The sequence below is a fragment of the Bubalus bubalis genome, chromosome 2 (genome assembly GCF_019923935.1).
Source record: "Bubalus bubalis isolate 160015118507 breed Murrah chromosome 2, NDDB_SH_1, whole genome shotgun sequence".
In the NCBI taxonomy this organism is placed as follows: Eukaryota; Metazoa; Chordata; class Mammalia; order Artiodactyla; family Bovidae; genus Bubalus; species Bubalus bubalis.
In genome coordinates this window covers 172,462,928-172,485,474 of record NC_059158.1, presented here as the reverse complement: position 1 = coordinate 172,485,474, position 22,547 = coordinate 172,462,928, and the positions used below count along the sequence as shown (strand labels likewise).

The following is a 22,547-nucleotide window of genomic DNA, read 5'->3' as shown; positions in this document are numbered from 1 at the left end:
TCTATTTCCCATGAAGTGATGGGACCAGATGCCATGATCTTAGTTTTCTGAATGTTGAGTTTTAAGCCAACTTTTTTACTCTCCTCTTTCATTTTCATCAAGAGGTTCTTTAGTTCTTCTTTGCTTTCTGCTCTAAGGGTGGTGTCATCTGCATATCTAAGGTTATTGATATTTCTTCCAGCAATCTGGATTCCAGCTTGTGCTTCATCAAGCCCAGAGTTACTCCACGTAAGTTAAGTAAGCAAGGTGACAATATACAGCCTTGACGAACTCCTTTTCCTATTTGGAACCAGTCTGTTGTTCCATGTCCAGTTCTAACTATTGCTTCCTGACCTGCATACAGATTTCTCAAGAGGCAGGTCAGGTGGTCTGGTATTCCCTTCTCTTTGAGAATTCCCCAGTTTTTTGTGCTCCATACAGCCAAGTCAATGCCTGCCTGGCAGGCAATTGTAAAAGTGCAAGTGCCACCCAGTGGTGGCAATGGAGAATTACCGTGTCCCTACACAGCTACAGGAAATTTGCTAGGAGAGTAGAGCTTTAACCAAAAAAGACAGAAAAAAAGATAATTATGTGAGGTGATGGATGTGTTAATTAACTAGATGGGGAATGCTTTCACAATGTATACATATATCAAATCACCACAGTGTACACTTTATATATGTCAGTGAAGTCGCTCAGTCGTGTCCGACTCTTGTGACCCCATGGACTGTAACCTACCACTTATATATGTCAACTATACTTCAATAAGGCTAAAATTCAAAAAGATTAGCTGGTTAATGTGAAAAATCATCGACTTTCAAAACTAAAAGGGGCTTTAAAGAAGACCTAATAAAGAGTGTTGGAATTTTTATGGGAAGCAGTTATTAGTAGTTTACAGATCACTTTGATCTTTTAAGACTTGTTTTTAAGCTCTTTCAAGGTGGGTCTAGCCTTTCCTCTTTGGCCAATTCAACCCACTTTTAAGGCGTGGTATGTCTGGACTCTACCCAACACCGTATGCATTCAGTGAAATCTCTTCACTTTGGCTGATGGGAATAAAATGCAGTTCCTGATGTTTCTGAGTTTGGGGAACTGTTTGGCTCTGCAGCAATTGTTCCTTCCCTGGAAGTGTTTTCATCTCCCTCATGGCATGTCCCCCCATGTGTGTACAATTCATATTTAGCCAAAGACTCGGGGGACCCCACGCAGAGCTCCTCATCTGCTTTCCCTCTGCCTGCTTGCTCTGTCCTGTCAGTTCTGGTTGTCTTGACCTCTGCAGATTTCCATCTCTGACTCTTTAACTCAGTGAGATTCCTGGGCTCTGCGTGGGTTTCCCTTCTTTGTGCCAGTTTGGATTTTACCTTCCAGGCAGAAAAAGAGAATAAGAAAAGAAAAGAAAGTGTTAGTCGCTCGGTCGAGTCCAACTCTTTGCAACCCCATGGACTGTAGCCTGCCAGGCTCCTCTGTCATGGAATTCTCCAGGCAAGAACACTGGAGTGGGTTGCTATTTCCTTCTTCAGGGGATCTTCCTGACCCAGGTAACTAACCCGTGTCTCCTGCATTGCAGGCAGACTCTTTACCATCTGAGCCACCGTAGAACTCACCTCATTTCCTCCCTCTTCTCCTGTGATGCCTGCTTTCCAAGGCCTTTTGAGCATTTCATCTAGTTATCCAGCTGTTTCTGACAGGGTGCATGTGTGGACTGTCTGATGCTCTCAGGGCAGGAAGCAGAATATTCTAATCTTCACTGGAGCCGGCAGCCCCATCCTCTAATTGTTTCAACATTTTAAGGTAAAATGGCCTCAAAGTTACAGAAAAGCTGCAGGATCAGGACAAAGAACTTCTGTACCTCCTCTGTCTTGAGGAACTATGGGAAATAGGAAGCTGGAGATGAAAATGATAGATTTAGCTGGAAAAGTCCAAAGAATCAACCACCCTCTACAGACACACACACACAGACACACCCTACAAACTCAAGAAACTTTAGAACTAATAAACTGATTTTCAGCAAAAGGTGATTATAGAAGAGAAATTTACAAAAGCAATACTTCTTCCCTCCACTATATTATTAGTTTAAAATATAATGAAAAAAATTCACAGTAAGATATAAAGTATGAATTACACGAATGACTTTAACAAATATGAATAGAACCTAGATTTAAAAGTAAACAAAAATAAAACTAAACAATAGCACTTTGCAGAGAAACATAACAGACTTGATTAGAGAAGAATATATACTATGGCCTTGAAAATAATATATAATGTTATTAAAATATTCAGATTTTAATTCCATTAATTCTTTTTAATTAAAAATAAATTCTAGTACATGTATGAAAACAGTCAAGAAAATTTTTAAAAATAATGTGATAGCAGACTTTCTTACAGTTACTAAAATGTATTTTTAAACTATGGTTATTAAAACTATGTGTATAGGCATACAAATAGCCATTTAGTGACAAAAAATCTTGGATAGTTTTATTTGTGTTTTTGCACATTGTAAATGCAGTATCACGGCTAAGAAAAAAGAAATCGTTTCTAAAGGTAACAGAAAAAAAAGAGAAACAATCATTCATATCCAAGGAACTTAACCAAAAATCCGTAAGTGGACCCATGAACAGTGTGCTTTGAACTGTGGTGCTGGAGAAGACTCTTGAGAGTCCCTTAGACTTCAAGGAGATCAAACCAGTCCATCCTAAAGGAAATCAGTCCTGAATATTCATTGGAAGGACTGATGCTGAAGCTGAAGCTCCAATACTTTGGCCACCTGATGCTAAGAGCTGACTTATCGGAAAAGACCCTGATACTGGGAAAGATTGAAGGCAGGAGGAGAAGGGGACGACAGAGGATGAGATGGTTGGATGGCATCACCGACTCAATGGACATGAGTTTGAGTAAACTCCGGGAGTTGGTGACGGACAGGGAGGCCTGGTGTGCTGCAGTCCATGGGGTCGCAAAGAGTCGAACACGACTGAGCCACTGAACTGAACCAAACTGAGTAAAGGTTTCACATACCTTGGTAGTAAAAATGTTTTTCTGAGTGAGATAATGGATTTTTCTAGATCACATCATCCCTTTTTGTACTTCCTGTAACACAGCAGTTTTAGGGTTACAAGAAAATTTGAGCAAAGATTAGAGAGAATTGCCAGATCCTCTCTACCACCGTCCCCAACTTCCCGCCTTTTTCACATCTTAGTTAGTGCAGTGCATTTGTCACAATTGACAAGCCAGTATTGGTGCATTATTATTAAACTAAAGCCCATACTTTGCATTAGGGTTCACTCTTGGTGTGGCACATCCTATGGACTTTTACAGTTGTATAATAACGTTACCCACTCTTAAACAGTAGCATACAGAATAGCAGTTTCACTGCCCTAAAAATCCTGTGTCCCCCTCATTATTCTCCCTTCTCCCCTACAACTATTATTATTATTTTTTTTTTTGCTGTCCCCGTAATTTTATCTTTTCCAGCATGTCATGGAAACACATGGTATGTAGCCTCTTCAGACTGACTTCTTTCATTTAGTACTATGCATTTAAGTTTCCTTCCTGTCTTTTCATAGCTTGATAGTTCATTTCTTTTTATGTTACTTAAAAACATCCCTCTGTATAGTGGAGCAGTTTGTTTATCTATTGAGCACTTATTAAAATAAGTAAAAAAAACACCCTTTCTTAGAAAGGGGTATAAAGCACATTCAAGGGAAAATGAGACTGTGTGGCAGAGACACCCAATGATGGTGCTGTGGGCTGGGCACAGCCGGGCATTCCAGGGGGCAGGCATCAGCTTGCCTGGGCTGGAGAGGGGACTGCAGAAGGAAGGGCAATGGAGGAGGTGCTTCGCTGGAGCCCTGGGCCGCTGGGTCCTGGGAGAGAGGGCGGAGGCATGACAGGTGCCGGAGCAGTTAGATCTTATGTTGCTTCATGTTGACCTGTGTCTTGAGGAATTTCCTGCCCAGCTTATGGTGGGTTTCAAACCACTCATCCTACCCCTTCCTAGCAGCTGCAGCCTGGAAAAGCTCACCACTGAGCTGTCAATTTATAAATATGCTATAAGAATTTCCCAGGAGACCAGAGGCTCAGAGCCTGGACATTTAGCACCTTTGTGGCCAAACTGGCAGGCCGCTGGTTGTCACTGGTGCTGGGGTGTAATTCACCAGCTAACAACAGTCTGAAAGCCTGACACCATTGCATCTCTAGAAGCAGGGTGGCTATAGGAGTTGGCAGAGAAGTTGCTCCCTGAATTCTAAGACTGTCAAATAGATCCCAGGGATGACTGTGGCCTTAAAGGCCATCTGGTCTACCCTGGAATGGGCCATTGGAATCTTCCTGGTAAATCCCCCAAATACGTGACCTTCCGGCCTCTGCTCATTCACCTGCACTGCCTGCACCAGTCACTCCATCTATAGACAGCTCAAATTATCAGGAAGCTTTTCTGAAATTGAAAGCCTGTCTCTATCTACCCAGAGGTCCTGGTTCCATGGCACAAGGCCATTTTTCCATAGTTAATGAGCCATTTGAAGCCATTCACCTGTCACTGTTCCTTTCTCCAGACTAGAGGACTTCTGCGGCCACCCCGCCTTCCCCCATCAGAGCCACCATCTGCATTAACCCTGCATGTAGTTAGCTAGAGTCTCTCTTCTTCCAGAGAACTGAATTAGGTTTCTCTTTCTCCAGTTATCTGGGGAGGCCTTACAAATAGCTGTGAAAAGAAGAGAAGCAAAAAGCAAAGGAGAAAAGGAAAGATATAAACATCTAAATGCAGAGTTCCAAAGAATAGCAAGAAGAGATAAGAAAGCCTTCTTCAGTGATCAATGCAAAGAAATAGAGGAAAACAACAGAATGGGAAAGACTAGGGATCTCTTCAAGAAAATCAGAGATACCAAAGGAACATTTCATGCAAAGATGGGTTCAATAAACGACAGAAATGGTATGGACCTAATAAAAGCAGAAGATATTAAGAGATGGCAAGAATACACAGAAGAACTGTTCAAAAAAGATCTTCATGACCCAGATAATCACGATGGTGTGATCACTGACCTAGAGCCAGACATCCTGGAATGTGAAGTCAAGTGGGCCTTAGAAAGCATCACTACGAACAAAGCTAGCGGAGGTGATGGAATTCCAGTTGAGCTATTCCAAATCCTGAAAGATGATGCTGTGAAAGTGCTACACTCAAAATGCCAGCAAATTTGGAAAACTCAGCAGTGGCCACAGGACTGGAAAAGGTCAGTTTTCATTCCAATCCCAAAGAAAGGCAATGCCAAACAATGCTCAAACTACCGCACAATTGCACTCATCTCACACGCTAGTAAAGTAATGCTCAAAATTCTCCAAGCCAGGCTTCAGCAATATGTGAACTGTGAACTTCCTGATGTTCAAGCCGGTTTTAGAAAAGGCAGAGGAACCAGAGATCAAATTGCCAACATCTGCTGGATCATGGAAAAAGCAAGAGAGTTCCAGAAAAGCATCTATTTCTGCTTTATTGACTATGCCAAAGCCTTTGACTGAGTGGATCACAATAAACTGTGGAAAATTCTGAAAGAGATGGGAATACCAGACCACCTGATCTGCCTCTTGAGAAATTTGTATGCAGGTCAGGAGGCAACAGTTAGAACTGGACATGGAACAACAGACTGGTTCCAAATAGGAAAAGGAGTTCGTCAAGGCTGTATATTGTCACCCTGCTTATTTAACTTACATGCAGAGTACATCACGAGAAATGCTGGACTGGAAGAAACACAAGCTGGAATCAAGATTGCCAGGAGAAATATCAATAACCTCAGATATGCAGATGACACCACCCTTATGGCAGAAAGTGAAGAGGAACTAAAAAGCCTCTTGATGAAGGTGAAAGTGTAGAGTGAAAAAGTTGGCTTAAAGCTCAACATTCAGAAAACGAAGATCATGGCATCCAGTCCCATCACTTCATGGGAAATAGATGGGGAAACAGGGGAAACAGTGTTGAACTTTATTTTTCTGGGCTCCGAAATCACTACAGATGGTGACTGCAGCCATGAAATTAAAAAACGCTTACTCCTCGGAAGGAAAGTTATGACCAACCTAGATAGCATATTCAAAAGCCGAGACATTACTTTGCCAACAAAGGTCCGTCTAGTCAAGGCTATGGTTTTTCCTGTGGTCATGTATGGATGTGAGAGTTGGACTGTGAAGAAGGCTGAGCGCTGAAGAATTGATGCTTTTGAACTGTGGTGTTGGAGAAGACTCTTGAGAGTCCCTTGGACTGCAAGGAGATCCAACCAGTCCATTCTGAAGGAGATCAGCCCTGGGATTTCTTTGGAAGGACTGATGCTGAAGCTGAAACTCCAGTACTTTGGCCACCTCATGCGAAGAGTTGACTCATTGGAAAAGACTCTGATGCTGGGAGGGATTGGGGGCAGGAGGAGAAGGGGACGACAGAGGATGAGATGGCTGGATGGCATCACTGACTCGATGGACATGAGTCTGAGTGAACTCCGGGAGTTGGTGATGGACAGGGAGGCCTGGCATGCTGTGATTCATGGGGTCGCAAAGAGTCGGATACGACTGAGTGACTGATCTGATCTGATCTTCTCCAGTTATCAGCACACCTCCTATCTCCTGCCTGGCTTAGTGCTGAGCATCCATATTTCTGGGCTCTTGTCTGCTCCCATGCTGCTGGGCCCACCCTTTCCATGCTAGGGAGACAGTTCAATTTTCCTCTGACAATATGATCTCGCACCAATTGGCCCTTACTCCTTTTATGCTCTGATCATCAATTAAATGATCCTTTCTGTTGCCTGTGATCATTTTGGTGGGCCTGTGCTCATTTGGGACTTACATCTTATCAATGGTTGTTCTAGAGGTCCAGTCTTGCTATGGTGCCCTTTTCCGGCCTTTCCCCCTGGCATGGTTTACCTGTGACCATCTTACCAAGCCTTAACTTAGGAGAAGACAGTCTTAACCACTGGCCCATCAGCCTGTGGGGTGCCCCCTTCCTTTTGGCCTCCAGCCCCCTCCCTTGTATGACTCACCCAGATCCCATGCAGGGCTGGTGGGGGGAATCTGTGAGGCTCCTTGATGGGAAGGGCTCTGCCTCCCACTCCTGGGGCTCCCACCCTGTCCTTTCTGCTGGCCCTTTAAGAGTCACACCTGCTCTCTGGGGCCCCTTTCTTTACCCTCTGCTCCTTTGGATCTTACTGTTCCTCCCCTCCCACTGTGCTTAGGGTGGGGGGTGGTCCTGTTCAGCTTTATAAGCATTTTTAAAAATCTGAGCTCATGGAACTATTTCCCTCGTGTCAGGTGGGGCTCATGTTGATTTACTGTCAGGCTGGAAACCTACAGGAATTGCGGGCTGGGTGCTGACTTAGGACAGGCATTGGGGAAGGTGGAGGCTGGTGGGTGGAAAACAGGAATTCCCCCTGGTGCTGGCACTGATGGAGCTGCTGGAACCTGCTCTGGGAAGCAGAAACCCAGGCGCCACCATAGAGTAAGATCTGGGCGTTCAAAGTGAGCATCGCCCCTTGAGAAACTTCTTGGGTTTCTTATATTGAAATAATTTTAGATTTATGCAAGAGTTGCAGAAATAGTACTGAAAGTTCCCATATACACTTCTCCTGGCTTCACCTAGTATTAGCATCTTATGTAACCATGGTACACTGTTCAGAACTAAGAAGTGAGCATTAGTACAAGGCTTTTTTGGGGGGCGGGCATGCATGTGGCATGTGGTATTTTAATTCCCCTACCAGGGATCAAACCTGTGCCTCCTGCAGTGGAAGCACAGAGAGGTCTAACCACTGGATCCCCAGGGAATTCCCTGATACACTGTGAGTGTGCTAAGTCACTTCAGTCGTGTCTAATTCTTTGCAACCCTATGGACTGTAGCCTGCCAGGCTCCTGTCCATGGGATTCTCCAGGCAAGAATGCTGGAGTGTATTGCCATGCCCTCGTCCAGGGGATCTTCCTGACCCAGGGATCGAACATCTCCTGCATCTCTCTTACATCGCCTGCATTGGCAGGTGGGTTCTTCACCACTAATGCCACCTGGAAAGCCCTCCCTGATACATTACTCTTTACAAAACTTCAGGCTTTTTTCAGATTTCCCCGTTTTCCATTGGTGTCCTCTTTTTTCTTGCCCAAGATTCCACATTCATCAGTCATGTCTCCTTCCCTTCTCTCAATCTGATAGTTTCTGGATCTTTCCTTTTCTTTCATGATGCTGACCCTTGGGAATAGCACTGGTCAAGTGTTTTGCTCTTTTGTAGACTGTCTCTCAGTGTGGATTTATCTGATGTTTTCTCATGAGTAGACAGGTTATGAATTTTGGGGGAAAGGCATCAGAGATGAAGTGTCCTCGACACTTATCAGCACACATGGCGTCAACATGACCCAGTGGTGCCATGAACCTGGATCACTTGGCAAAGAGGGTCTCTGTCAGGTTTCTCCACTAACAGTTACTATTTTTTATTTTCCACACATTCCCTCATTAGAAGGGAGTCTTTTCTTCTCCTCCTTATTCTTTTGGCACCACCTTACAGCTTGTGGGATCTTAGTTCCCTGAGCAGAGACTTCTACTTTGGCAGCTGGTGGACCATTGGATTTCTCCAGCAGGGTGCACTTGAGCGCTGGAGAAGGGATGAGCTCCGGCCTCATCTCAGCGGTAGCAATGTGCTCCTGAAGCTGAACAAGCTCAGGCCCGTTTCATTCCACCCTCAGACACCAGCACCAGGTGAGCGGCATCCACCCCTAGGTGCCTCCTTGGTTTTGTCTCCTTTAGGCCTTCTCAGTGGCTGAGTCAACAATTCGATCATATTGTTAAAATAACTTGCCTGGTATGTTTCCACTTGGACCATGACTAATAGACAGGAAATTTCTATTGAAATGCAGCCTCAAAACTACACTGTTTTAAATCTTTTGTAAGGCTCTGCATTAAGTTTCATTGTCCCTTGGTATTTCACATCAGCAATGGCCACTGGAATGCGCTACATGCCCACCTTTGGGCTAAATAAAACATTCCAGGCTAAGACCCAGGGTGGTTTCTTACTTCCAAATCTAAATCTTTGAATTCCAACACTCCTCATTCCAAATTCAGAATTAAAATTAACAACTATATTTTGGTATTAAAAATGTAAATTAAGTTTTGGCAATTAATATCAATTAGAGAACAGCTTTCTGATATTACATTCATGTAAATGATATTGGCAGTGTCCGGACTCTTCCACGTATTTTGTTCTGGAATGTACTTAAAGACTCACGTGCTGAAGGGCAGAAGCAGGAAGCAAAACACTACTAGTATCCCCATTTTCCATTGTATTCAAGAGTCCACAACCAGGTCCTTGCTGATATTTTCCATTTATTACTGCAGTAGACAATTGCTCTGAAAGTGCAACACTAAATCACTCTTGTCACAGCCTCTGCTCCTCCACTGGCAAATACTTGGAAATTCATTCTTGGAGCATCGTGGACCACAAGCGTCTCTCTGGGTGGAAAATTGTCACTGCCAATGTCACAGGGCACACACACACACACATGAACAGGAGGGTAAGAGGAAAAGAGCACTGGCGAGGCGTGGGGCCAGTTTCTGGGGGTCCTGGGAACAGCCCACCTGGGCACACTGGACGCCCCACCTCCAGCAGCCACCCAACACGTCTGCTAGGTTGGCAGATGCCTGGTGCACCTTTTCCCCTTTTTCTCTGGAAATGGTGATACCATAACTGCAACTGTGTCCTGTCTCAGCGTCACGGAGTCCATGGAGTCATTAGGAATTGAAAAGACCTCGTAAGCTAGTGTGGAAAACAGGTGGTTTGGAGAACTGACTCTTCGATCTCTGATTTAAAGCTGTTAGGCAGAAGATCTGGAGAGTTCTAGGGAAAGACACTGCCTAGCAGAAATAACTCTTGTTCTAGCCAGCATATTTTTGATGGGAAAAAATAACTTTCAAATACTGCAAAGACCAAGAGGAAGGTGGGGGGTGGGGAGTGACATCAGCAGCTCTAGAAAACACAAGAGACTAAGAAATTAAAACGAGACCCCCCCCAAAAAAACAAAAACACAAATATGGACAACGAAGCACTCGATCTGACAAAATTTCACTCGTGAACATGTAACAAACATATGCACCCATACACACATGCTAACAGTCAGTCAGGTAGATGCCCAGAGGGCAAATCCAAACGTCCGCTCTCTTTGGGATTTTTCAGGGCAAATCTGAGTTTAGGCATAAGTGAAGACCTCCCTGGTGTCTAAACTCAGGAGGCAGCGTTTGTCCCCTGCTTGGGCCAACGTTGCTCCTGTATTTGTCTGAGCCCTTCACAACTGTCTGGGCACTAGAGTTTATTCTTCATACTCTTGGAGTTTAAATCGCTGCTAGACTTCTCTGATCTAATTTCACCTGCAATGGAAGCACCTCCCTTCTGGCCCCTATACGCCTCTGTTCTTTTAGGAATAAGCACCCCAAGACAGTGGTAATGAGAGTGTCCAGGAGCTGGCAAGTAGGAAGAGTTAATATAAATACCAGAAGGAAATGCCTATTACTCTCCTATGACTTCTCTGAGACCAGGTGGCCAAGGACCCCGGCCTGCAAGGATAGGTTTTAGGGGAGGCCTTAATTTAAGGTACTGCAATCTGTGCTCACAAGAGCCAAGTAAGATGGCGCTCCTCGGAGGCTGCTGAGGACTGGTCCTCGGCACTTAGTCCAACCCTAGGTGTTCTCTGACCTCTCTGACTTCAGTCCTTCTGGAGTCAGATCACCCGGCTTCTCTGGCGTGTGCCTAGTCATTTTTAGAGCCTGCCTGCAACACCCCACAAGGTTTGTGTTGGGCTTCCTGGATCAGCACACACCAGCTAACACATTTACCAGATGATGAGGACTGACAGCAGATTTCTCTACCACTGCAGACAGGCAGAGCCGTGCAAAGAAAGCCGTCCATCACGGTCACCTTTTCTCCAGATGTCCCAGTTTTGAGATCACAGAACTGACCATGTTAACACCTGGCAGCAGCCAACTTCTGCTTCCCTTCTTGCATGAGGGGAATGCAAGAACCCACAGCAACAGGCTGGACACAACAGGTCCTGCCCATCTGGGAACCTGGGTCAGAAACTGCCCTCAGCTCCAAATCCTGCCCTTGGAACCTCTAATACAACCTCGCTCCTCATCAAACTGCAGTTTGGTGCAGTTTAATTTACAATCATACCTTCTAAGCCGCCTCAGTGAGACCTGTGTGGTCCACTGGTTACAATTTTAAGTGCAGCAGTGCCTAAAAGGAAAGAGTCCCACAGGAGGGAAGACTGGAGGGCCTAAGGCAGGAGACTACAGAATCAGTAACACACATTCCAAAAGGGTGGCCTTGGGGGACAAAGGGTGTGAAATAAACAAAATGTCCCAATAATTTAGTGGCAGATCTAGAAGAGAGCATTTATAGCTATTCTGGGACTCTCCAACAAAACGCTTTTCCTGGATGCACAGACATTCATAATACTGCTCACTCTCAGTCGACAGCTCTGGCTTGTACACATGGTCACGACACCCTTCGTACAGCAGAGGCGAGCACGACAGAGTGCCCGGGAGGCACCTGGACAGCACACAGCAAGACAAAAGGCTGAACTCCCCCCCAACAGAACCCCGTTAAAAAAAAAAGTCTGTCTATTACAAAGTCACGTGTTCCGTTTTTTCCGCTTTATAAAGTCAGCGACGCTGGAGGGTGTCTAGCGGAATCCGTCCTCCAGGAATGAGTGCAAAAGGGGAGCACGCGGCTCGGGGACGTCCCTTCGGTGAGCAGATGGAGGGGCCAGCCGGAGACCTCCCATCCGCTTCGGACAAACACACACATACAGGAAAGGATTATTGCCAGCTTGTGTACTCTCACAAGGTGATTTTTGTATTTCGAAAGCTTGAATTGTCCCTGAAAGAAAAAATGGGAGAAAAGAGAGCATTCAATACATAGTGTCGTCTCTAGGCAACACACACACACAGGGGGAAACCTGAGCTCGGCAGCTCTGGGGCCCACCTGACACCCTGGGACCTTCCTTCCTTGCTCATCTAATGCCAGCATGGCCACCTGCCCCACAAGTCCCTTCAAATGCTTGGGCTCAACTGGCTGTAATAGCAAGAGGTCAGAAACAACCCAAATGCATGTGAACAGGGGACTAAATATTAATGGGATACTGTGCAGCTTTTAAAAAGGGAGAAAGAAGCTCTCTACTGAGACTTCTGAAAAGAAGTCTTTCTCCCAGAGAGACCAATAGGGTAAGGGGCAGAACAGCACGTGCACGTGACACGTGACTGTGTACGCAGAGGTGGAGGAAATAAGGTTTTTATTTGCCTCAAGTTAAGCCATACATACTAAAATGCTGTAAGGCTCCCTGGGAACCAGTAACAGTGCTACCTGGGGTGTGTGCTGGCAGAGGAAGGAGACTCTGGAAACTGGGCCGATGGAGAAAGAGTGGAAGGGAAACCTCTTTTTTGGTTTTCTTACACACACATATGCACACAGAAAATGTTTTAAAACCTGAATCATCAATTTGTATTATATACTCAAAAAAAAACCAACCAACCAAAAATCCCTTGGTTCAAAACTGACAGCTGCTTACAAAAGGATATTCCAGGAGGTGAAATCTGGACACCCTTCACTTTAAAAACTTGGCATGTACATCCATGTGTGCGTGTGTGTGCATGTGTGCGTGTAACAGATCACAAGATGTCTTCTTAGTTGCCTTCTAGGGGATGCAGACAGGTTTGGCTGCCCACTAGTAACCTCTCCTGTTTCAGCCTAGAAATCCAACACCTTAGCCATTTTAATCCCAAAATCTCAGGGCTAGAAGGGGCTTTAAAAGTCATTGCACCTACTGCTCTGGCCCCAGGCTTCGGACTTAAGTTTGTGTGAACTTTTGAGACATAATTTCTCATTAATCTGATTTTGGAATCATTTCCTCCATTTAATTTAATTTTATTTATTTATTTTTTCCTCCATTTAATTTTAATGGCACATTCTAGAAGCTCTGGCTTTCATTGACCTGTCGGAGAATTGCTACAATTGTCTGGGTATCTGGCAACTGGGCTGGAGACGGTTAATACTGACAAAAACGTACGCTCAGCCCAGCCAAACAGCAGCGTCTTCCTGCCAATGGCTAACCAAGTCTCCGCCGTGATGGTGGCAGGCTGACAGTAACTTACAGCCCTCACTACACAGAAAGGTAACTGCAGTAAGAATGCCGAGAGGGAAACCGGAGCTGGCACGAGTGAACTCTGGCTGGGAAGAAACTGATATTATCTCAAAAGCCCACTGGCAATTTTGTAACTGACACGCATGACCATGCAGCTCCATGATCAATGCTACTAGAATTTGAATGATTCCCATCTAAGGAGTTGACCGAACACAAAGAGAACTTAGAGGAGTGATCATCTTTTTGAAGGGACGTCTAACAGGACAGACTCCCCTGAGGTGCCACAAATAGCTAGCAAAGAAGGAGGCATCTGATAGTAAGACAGAAAAGCAGGAGTCACTGAGGTGTGCCAGTTGAGTGCCCCCAGGAACACTGTGCTGCAATACTGAGGGCTGTATGATGGAGAACACCTCTAAAAACAAAGACGTGGTTGGGAGGGAAGGATTTGTTTGGCTTCCTTCTTCCCCTTTGATGCCATCTCGATCCCCATGGGCCACCTGGTGGCTCAGATGGTAAAGAATCCTCCTGCAATGCAGAAGACCCAGGTTTGATCCCTGGGTGGGGAAGAGCCCCACAGATCAACTGGATCACAAGTCAATCAACAGGGAGATCAGAAAGGCAGAGCTTCAGGAAGGCAGAATCAGAGAATCTTCTGACTATGGGAGAAGGATCTGTCTTGAAGTGGGAGAGATGGCAGGCACATATCTGGACTCAGTCCTTTCACAGCTGTTTAGTGATGTAAAGAAGAGCCTTCTCAGGATTAATTGTTCCCATGAGCAGGGCATCTTATCTTCTGGGAGAACTCCTGTGCTGTGCTGGAGCTGGGCCAGAAACAAATTCTCTCGGGTGGCAGGTAAACTAAGAGCTCTACAACGCATTCCCATTCAGAAAGAGGTAATATTTAATTCTACTGTCATAGATCTCTTCACAGAAATCCTAAGAAGTCAGAAGCATTTTAAAGTTTATTTGCAAAACAGAAATGGGGAAGAACAGAGTAATGGAGCTAAGAGAATCCAGCTGTTTTTCCTCCAGAATCTGATATAAAAGAAAAACAGAGAGGAACGAGGGTGGGCAACAGGCTCCTGATGACAGGCTGAAGCAGGCCAGTGGCAGTGGGCCCCTCAGGTCCAGCCTTTGTTTTAAAAAAAAAAAAGTGGGCTGAGAACAGCCTGGTGCCAAATTTAGTCTGAGGAATGTGTTCACCTCAAAGCAGCTGGGAACTAACCCTCAGCTGTCCCTCACACCAGACTGCAGTGCACAGAGAGACGAGAAGACGGGAAGGGAGAAAGTAGACAGGAAGTGGCAGAGGCCACAAGCAACTTGATTCCCCCCCTAAAGATGGGTTTCTGTTCTTTTAAAAGCAAATTAAAATTTAGACAATTAAGACTGAGCACTGGAAAGTTAGACCCTACAGGCACCTTGTGATGGGCAGATTGGGAAGGTTTATTAGTTTTGTTTTTTCAGTGGTTTTCAATAATATAAAAGAGTGTTCAGAAGGAAATGATAACACTTTTTACATCATGGTCTTCAGAGGAACATTCTCTGGCTATTCAGCTGCCAGCCCAGGCCAGCTCTGGCTTCCTCCTCGCTCCCTCCCTGCATAGTAAATCAAACGGCAAACCACCTAGGTTCACTCGGGTGAACTTCAATCTCTCATCTCTGCCAAGTGACCACATCAACTTCATTCCCCATCAGTAGAGACCACTGCTCTGCGCATGCCAGTCTAGACATACAGGGCCCAGAATCTCCGCCCCTATCTCCCAGCAGCTAACTGGGACTTCTGCTGAAGCTATGGTTAACAGTGCCATGCTTATTTGTAACGCAAATAGAGGTCACATGACACAGTCCTAAAATATCAGCAGCTACATGGAATGGCACAAAAAAGCAGATAAATTGAGGAGAAGTATTTGTGGTTTAAGAATTATTTAACTAGCAGTTTACTCCTTTTACTTGGCTGGAGAAAAGGGAGGGAGGACGAGAAGGCTAAAGTCCTAGGGGGCCTCTGAAATGGCAGCTGGTATGTACTCCTTCTTGGAACACCCAGTTAAACACTTTCAAGGTAAAATCAAAAAACACGAAATTAAAAAATCTTTCTCAAGTCTGTTGTGACAGGGAAGTGAGATGGGTTTTTTGTTTAGACTTGAACACTCCCCTCATTCTCCCAAGTCTGTGCTTCAAGGAGAATACTTAACACATTGAAGGAATGCACCCTTCAAGCCTGCCCCATAAAAATGACATGGGGTGGGGTGGGACAACAAAAAGAACAAAGAGCCTACAAAATGGCAATTATGCAAATTTCAAAAAAATTCAAAGGTATTTTTCCTGGGGAATCTAGTGCCAGCTGAAGGGAGAAGGAATAATTTTAAGTTTTCTTCTATTCTGTCTCTTCCAACTTCATTTTAAAGCCCCCTCCCAGGCGCCCATGGAACCTAAGATGCTGTTGAATTTTAAAGGTACCATCATTCTATGTACTTTGAGAGGTAAACACTGCCATTAAACTATGACAAAAACCTTTCTTATCACATTCAGTGTAAGAATCCCAATTTTAGGGATCTTCAAAGCAGGAAAAAAAAGGAATTTTATATATGGTAATGCTGTTAAAGGAAGTCCTGTATCGCACCAGGACTCTGGAAATTTAACTTACGGATGTATTTTGAATGTCTGCTATTTTCCAGCCTACAAATCAACGTGTCGGTATTAGAACTAATACATGTTTTCATCCCTCTTTGATATACTAGCCACCATCTTAGAATTCTATATTGAGTATACTTTACAGAGAATTCCTTTGAATTTCAATTCTGAAAACCTAGCATTATCATCTAAAAACTGAATTTGTGATGAAGGAATTAAACTATTTGAAAAAAAGATATGAGTGGCGTGAGCGTACAGGAATTCCGGGACTGTTTGTTACTCAGACCCCAGCCACTCGCTCTGTCCCTCACAGGGTCATACTCTCTTCGGCTCATCTAGGGAAGAAGGCAGGTCTCCTTTCCCTGAAAAAGTCTCCCTTGCTTCCTGTTCTGAAGCGGAGTTCTGAAACAACTACTACAGCTGGCATGTTCTTTTCCAATTTGAGAAATTCTCCATTTCTTAGCGATGGGGTCGGGGGTTGGGGGCGGGGATAGTTAACGTCCAGGGATGTGCTTTTGGGCCAGGCACATGCAGACCCTGTCCCTGTAGCTATTCCTCTCATCCAGAATAAATTCATCCAATCCCTTCTGCTAAAGAGACAGACATGGACTGGGAACTCCCTTAACTGAAATATAAATATTCTTAAAAGGAATGCTTCGCTGACCCAGCCTTTGCTATCCCAGGGCCCCTCTCTGCCAGCAAACACGTGTTGGTCTCACCATAATACCACCTGGAACCATGCTTCCTACACAGCCCTGAAATCTCCCCCATCCCCCACCATTCACTTTAGCCTTTGAAACTTGGAGGTTCCATCACTGTTTCCTCACAATTGATAAATACCACCAAACGAGACACACCTCTCGCCTAAGTCATACAGGGGCCAGAGGAACTGCCCTATTAGTCACAGGACACTGCCAGATAGCTTAAACATGGCCATGTCTGGGAATTGAAAAAAAAAAAAAAAAAAGACCTCTGGCCCATTTATAGTCATGAAATGTCAGGATCCAGAGACCAGAGATATTAGTCTGTGGAACCTCACTTTCCAGATCAGAGGTGCAGTGAGGCTCATCGACCTGCCCAGGGGTTAACTGGGAGACACATGACCCAGGGAGGATGGTAAGTCAGCAGCTCTGGACTCAGTGTTTCCCTCCAAGACGGTGGGTGCCTGGCACAGGCTCAGTGTTGGCAGAGATAAGCCTGGGGGCAGATGGGGAGGGGCAAGCCCTTGGGAGGAGGGTCCTACGGTTGGGAGGGACATCACAGGGTTACAGAGTAAGATAGACGAGGCCCTACCCTGAGTGTGAGAGACAGAGGGGGAGCGTCCGATCAGCGGCCGCTGCTGTTCACCAGGCCATGAAACTCCTCCCAGGCCCTGGCAAACCAGAGACAAAAAACACAACAGCACATTCAGATCAGAGGCTTTTTAACAGAGAGCAGACAAGATAACCCCACACCCCAATTCAGATACCCTCAAGGTCAGGTGGGGCCCACCGATACCTGGAAGCACAGCATCGAGGGTCCCCGCCTAGACTTTCTGGTTAAGCAGGGTGGCTGACACCTTTCAGGGGCACCTGGCACTTCTGGCTCGTGCTACTGCCCATCTGGCCCTCACTGTCCCCAAGAGGACTTCCACGGCCTTCCAGCCACTCCTTCCACAAGTCTACTGGGGAGGCCACGGAGGTCAGATTAAGTTCACCCACCATGGGAGACACTTCCCATTCACCAAGGTGAGGGGCAGCAGAGCCTTCTGTCTTGGGGATGTGAGGAGAGGAGGCAGAAATGATTTTTCTCCATCAGGCCTCACCCTGAGGGTAAAGGCAAGTACCCAACAGCATTAAGATGCTGATGCAAAGACGTGGTGAGGAAATAAGACTGTTTCATCTGCTTCCATACTTCAAACCTTCTAACCCTTTTCAGCTCAGACCCCAAATTCATATCAGGTTCCATGCGTTTCTGATAATACACAAGTAACAATTATCTTCAAAAGTTGTATGTGCCACAGCATTTCCAAGGACCAAACTGCTTTGAAATTCCCCAGGACCAATGCTCAACGCAACTTTAATGCTTATTACCTAAATTTAGAAACTGGAGCTAGGAAGGGATAAGGAATGTGACTGAGAGGCAGAGTCTCTTGGATGACGTTCCACAGAGAATGAGCCTTGGTGGCTGCAGGCCAGACACCAGGAGAAATAGGCTCCCTCGTGCCTCCGAAGCCCTGACCCACCTCAAGTTCTCTGAGAGGAGCTGACGTCCTTCCTTTTTGCCTGAGCCATTTTTCAGCCACTTAGGGACAAACTGTCAGGTAACTTCCCTGGGAATTATACATAAAATGGGTAACTTGGTGCCTTCGAAACTAAAATCCCTTACCGTCAATTATTCCATTTGTGGCTTAAAGGGGTGAAATACTCATGGAACAACATAAAGGGTTTAATATGTTAAATTATTTGCTCACTACAGGTTTAATATTATGGTCACTAAACTACACTTCATCACTAGGTCTCCTACAGATAGCTTTTCTTCTTTTTTCAAATAGGAAGGGATGAAACAAAGACCTGGCCCAATAAATTCATTCTTCCATGCAATCATCACATCAGTTTCATTAGTTATTTCCCTTTTGAAGAGCAACACTTATAAATTAATGATGTAGCTCTCAGAACAAGAGACTGATCCACAGTTAATGGTTTCTTCAGAGTATCGCCAAAATCCAGATACATGTATGTTCACTGACTGGAAGGAAAATGTTAAGAGCACTCAGTAAGCATGCTTCTTGTCAGTTCACAAACTCAGTTTCCACGGAAAGACATGTTTCACAGCTCTTTCTGGAGAGATGGTAACACGATGAACTTTCAGAGTCCATCAGTGATGGCAGGAGGTCATTTCACTCTTCAACTCCAAATGAAGATAGAGAGAAAGCAAAATCTGACACCCAGGCAATGACCCAGGAAACCCCCCTTCTCATTCTAAGAGTGAGGTTTAAGTTATATTTAAGCAAGTTAGGTGTCAACAAGAAACTGCATGGCTGTGTTGAAGGTTCACCTCATTTATCCTTTAGTTTCCAGAGGCCTACACTAGTCCAAACGGAAGTTCTTTATGTCAAGAACTTACAGAAATAGCGATTTCAGAGTTCCCCTCTAATCCAGTTTAGCATTAAACTGCCCTCCTATTTTCTTCAGCAGTATATTCTTTACATGGAAAACTTCAACATGAAGAATCTGGGCAAAGAAATTTCCTCAGGTGGGTTCAGTGGAGATAAAATCACTGCTCACAGTCATTAGTACGATCACTGGTTCTCAATGCTTGACTAAGTAAACCAACCGCCTGAAACTAGGTGCGAATGTTCTGGCTATTTTCCACCTGGAATCCCAGGCATATATGTAATTTTAAAACTTGTTTCTTTGAAAGGTAAACAAAGAACAAGTTAAATGTTGTATCTGTCATGTAAACTGAGTTTCCTAAAAACACTTTTCCCCCCTATTATCCTAATATAACCTACAGGGAATTCTAAACAGATTCAAATGACAGGGTAACAGTAAGTCCTTTCAAGACCACTTTTTACCAGCTGGCTTACCAGAGAGCAAATTCTAAGGGCAGAAATCTCATCCCTTAACTCTGAATTTGCCCCCACTCTGGCCCAGCCCCACTTCACAGCATTGCCCTTGGCTGGCCCTCACGCTCACAGATGATCTGGGCCTCCTGCTGATCTGGGCTTTACCTTGCACATCAGCGTAAAGGGACATTTCCCAAAAGCAAAGCCTGGCCAGCAATGATGCTGGGTGATGCAGCGCCCCCAGCTACAATTCAGCTGTGGCAAGAGAAGGGACGGTTGGTCCCTGCCTACCAAGTTCAATATTTAAATACAATGAAATCTAGATGTGGTGGAGTCCCCACGATTTGACCCATTTCTCCTCTAAAACAAATGAATAAAGACAAGTCACCTACCCTCAGCTCTCTGTGCAGAGGGGCCTGGTCAGTCTTCCCAACACTGTGGCCCACCGAGTGTAACAGGCCCTGTCTTCCCCCTCCCATCCCAGGCCAGAGGCACAAAAGGACTCAACAGACTATTACAAAGAGGAATTTTCTCACAAAAGACACTGCTGTTTTATACGGCCCTGTGACCCAACTCTTCTCCTGGTGGTCCCATGATTCTGGAGTGCAAGTCTGGCTGTGTTATGAGGCTGTCCGCCTGCAAGGACCCAAATCTCTGAAACCTCAGCCACACACCTAACACTTGATTTGACCATTTTCCCACTTCTCAGTGGGCCCGTGCACCCTTAAGGGACTGACTGTTAGCAGTAAACAAGGGTGTGAGGCAGCAAGCAGTGTTCCCTCTGCAGCAAAGCGGCTCACCATGCCCCTTGCGCAGCGGCAGCGGTCACCTCTTAGCTCAGCAAGGGGTGCTAGCAAGGAGTGCAGCAGGAAAAGGCCATGAGCAGTGTGATGAAGGAAGGCTGGGGAACGAGACACTTGAGATAGGACGCTGGAGACTGGATGGAAACACAACAAGGGGGAGGGACACCTGACTGAGAAAGCTGAACCACCCCTAGAACACTCCCCTCACCATTTACAGGACCCCTCATCTCCAGAGTACGTGGGAGAGAATGAGTGTTGGCTCTTTCCTCCTCATGTCCCTTCAATTCTCAAGTCCAAGCAGTTGTTGTTCCTTGGCTCAAACACAGCCACGCCTGTGGGAGAGCCATGGTGGAAGGACAAAGCAGAACAGTCCTGGCTTCCGTTCAGATGTGGCAAGGCTCAGAGGGGTCAAGGTCAGTTTGGTGCTTTCCGATCAACTCTTACACTGGTAGGTGGCATCAGGCTCAACCTCTGGACCAGCTATATTAGCTGAAATTAAGATCAATACATGTGGACATCACAGCGGAAGGCAAGAGGAAAAGGGCCATAGAACGTCATTCTTTGACAAACGCTGAAAACATAGAAAATATGTATTTCCACACATCAATCATCTCCATCTTTCAGGAACTTTTAAGTAATTTGGGGTAAGTGATCACAAAAAGCAGCAATGACAGAGCCACCTCCAGGATGCTCAGCTCGTGTGCTAGTCCTGATGTGTGGTCTGTGGGATCCCAGGCCTCATGGAGACGGATGGGCGGTCAGATGGCACAGCTCAGGGCATTACTGCCAAAATGGAGCAGCACAGCCACTTTGGAGAACTCCACGCTATGCCCACAGCCACCTTCACAGATGCTATCAGGCCACGTGGCCTAGTGTGGGCCAAAGTGGTTTATTTATGGTTTGGGTGGAAGCTCTAAAGAAAACCTAAAGTCACATTAAGCCTTATTAGATTTCTCCATGCACGTTAGGGGCCTGAAGGCCAAGTTGCAGCACATACATGCCGAGCCTCAAAAAACATGGGGGGCTGGGCCATGCTGTGGTCAGATGTCCTAAGGAGCAAAGTCACACAGGACAAAGACAGGTCCCCACCCCCAGGTCCTGGTGCACGACAACCCTAGGGACTGGGCAAAGGGAAGGGCTAGAACTTTGCAAAGTGTATGCAGGGTGAGCTCAGAGAGGAAGATGAGCTGGCTCCAAGGGGAGAACAGAAGGGGAAAGGCTGGCAGAGAGCTTGCGGTTGGGAGGCTTTGGCCGGTGAGGAAAACCCACTTACACAAAGCAAGGAAGCTCTAAACACACAGCGGCACACAGACAGAAGCAGGGCTTTACCTCCAAGCAAGAGATGTCTTTGAAGTAAGACAAACGAAGTCAGCCAAGCGAAGGTCAAGGATCCCCCTTTCCAACCTGATGGACTTTTGAGCTGAATTCTAAATCAGAAATCACTCTGTTCCTGTCCTCAGCATGACTGGTGGAAACTTAAATACCAAAAAAACTGGGGTCTCTTTCTGAGAGTCAGATGTCACCTCAGTGTCAGACCTCAGCGGAGATGGAACAAAATACCGTGTGATGTGATACCATGGGCTTATGGAAATGAGGCTGCATTCCCCAGATGGCCCTCCACGGAGAAGTCTGTGCCATTCCTTAATATGGTGACAGTCAGTCTGAAGGGCCGCTTCTTTGATGCACCATAAAGAGCAAGAGCATGAGACAAGCTAGTTTAGCACCATTTATTAAGTGATCTCAGCTGTTGTTGTAGCTGCTGCGTGTCAGCCTGTTCTTAAAACATAAAATGCTCTTCCAATTCCTCTTGTCCGGGACGGAAGGATCTTCCAGGTAGCACACCAACGAACAAGAGACTCCGATGACGCCGGCTTCAATGACGGTGCCATCCAGAGAGGGAGAGGGTCATGGCACATTCAACCGCGGCTTCCAGAGGTTTTGAAAAAGGAGCCTTTGGGAGCCCAGCCTGCCTGGCATTCTAGTGGAAGTGCAAAAGGTTGGCATGTTGGGAGAGAAAGAGAGGGAGCCGCGAGGGGAAGTGGCATCTAGGTGTCAAGGAGGGGTTTCTGGCCCCTGTGGCTGCAGGGCTGGAGGACTAGGCAGACCTCTGATAAAGCAGCAAGCAGCAGACTAAGGCACCAAGCCCCAAGGCTAGCCTAGACTCTATGGACCTGTACACATTGCTAGAGAAGTCAGGAAGAGCTGCTTCAGGGTATTTGAAAGGGAGCACAGTGGAGAGGGGACAGTTGAAAAATATCTCTTTCCCTTTCCTATCCGGGTGAAAAAGTTGCTTAGGGGTGGGGTGGGGGAATGGGGGGGCATTTGGGAACACTGAACACAAGAGTCCTAGTAAAAGTAGGTGTGGACCTCTCCAGCCTAGACTTGAGTCTGGCTGGAGGACAGAAACTACTTGTATTCCAGAACAAAGAATAAGAAAAACCTGCCAAGAGAAA

General features: G+C 45.8%; 1 protein-coding gene and 1 long non-coding RNA gene across 5 annotated transcripts in view; both read right to left on the bottom strand.

Moving 5' to 3' along the window:
- Positions 1–313: 313 nt before the first annotated feature.
- LOC123332205 lies at positions 314–4,767 on the bottom strand. Its single transcript, XR_006548988.1, has 3 exons — positions 2,992–4,767; positions 1,584–1,863; positions 314–1,340 (listed from the first exon to the last, which is right to left on the bottom strand). It is a non-coding gene; the product is annotated as an uncharacterized LOC123332205 (long non-coding RNA).
- A 4,517-nt stretch (positions 4,768–9,284) lies between these two features.
- Positions 9,285–22,547, bottom strand: part of EIF4E2 (eukaryotic translation initiation factor 4E family member 2) — a 30,975-nt gene continuing 17,712 nt past the window's right edge. Inside the window, exons 7-8 of one of the 4 annotated variants that reach the window (XM_006054680.3) lie at positions 17,038–17,116; positions 9,285–11,852 (exon numbers count right to left, since the gene is read on the bottom strand). In XM_006054680.3, coding sequence (XP_006054742.1) covers positions 17,071–17,116 — 46 coding nt within the window. In that variant the 3' untranslated portion in view covers positions 9,285–11,852; positions 17,038–17,070. Of the gene's footprint in view, positions 11,853–17,037; positions 17,117–21,807; positions 22,073–22,485; positions 22,535–22,547 lie in introns of those variants that run through there. The other 3 variants (XM_006054681.3, XM_006054679.3, XM_044937965.1) reach the window with 3 other exon arrangements.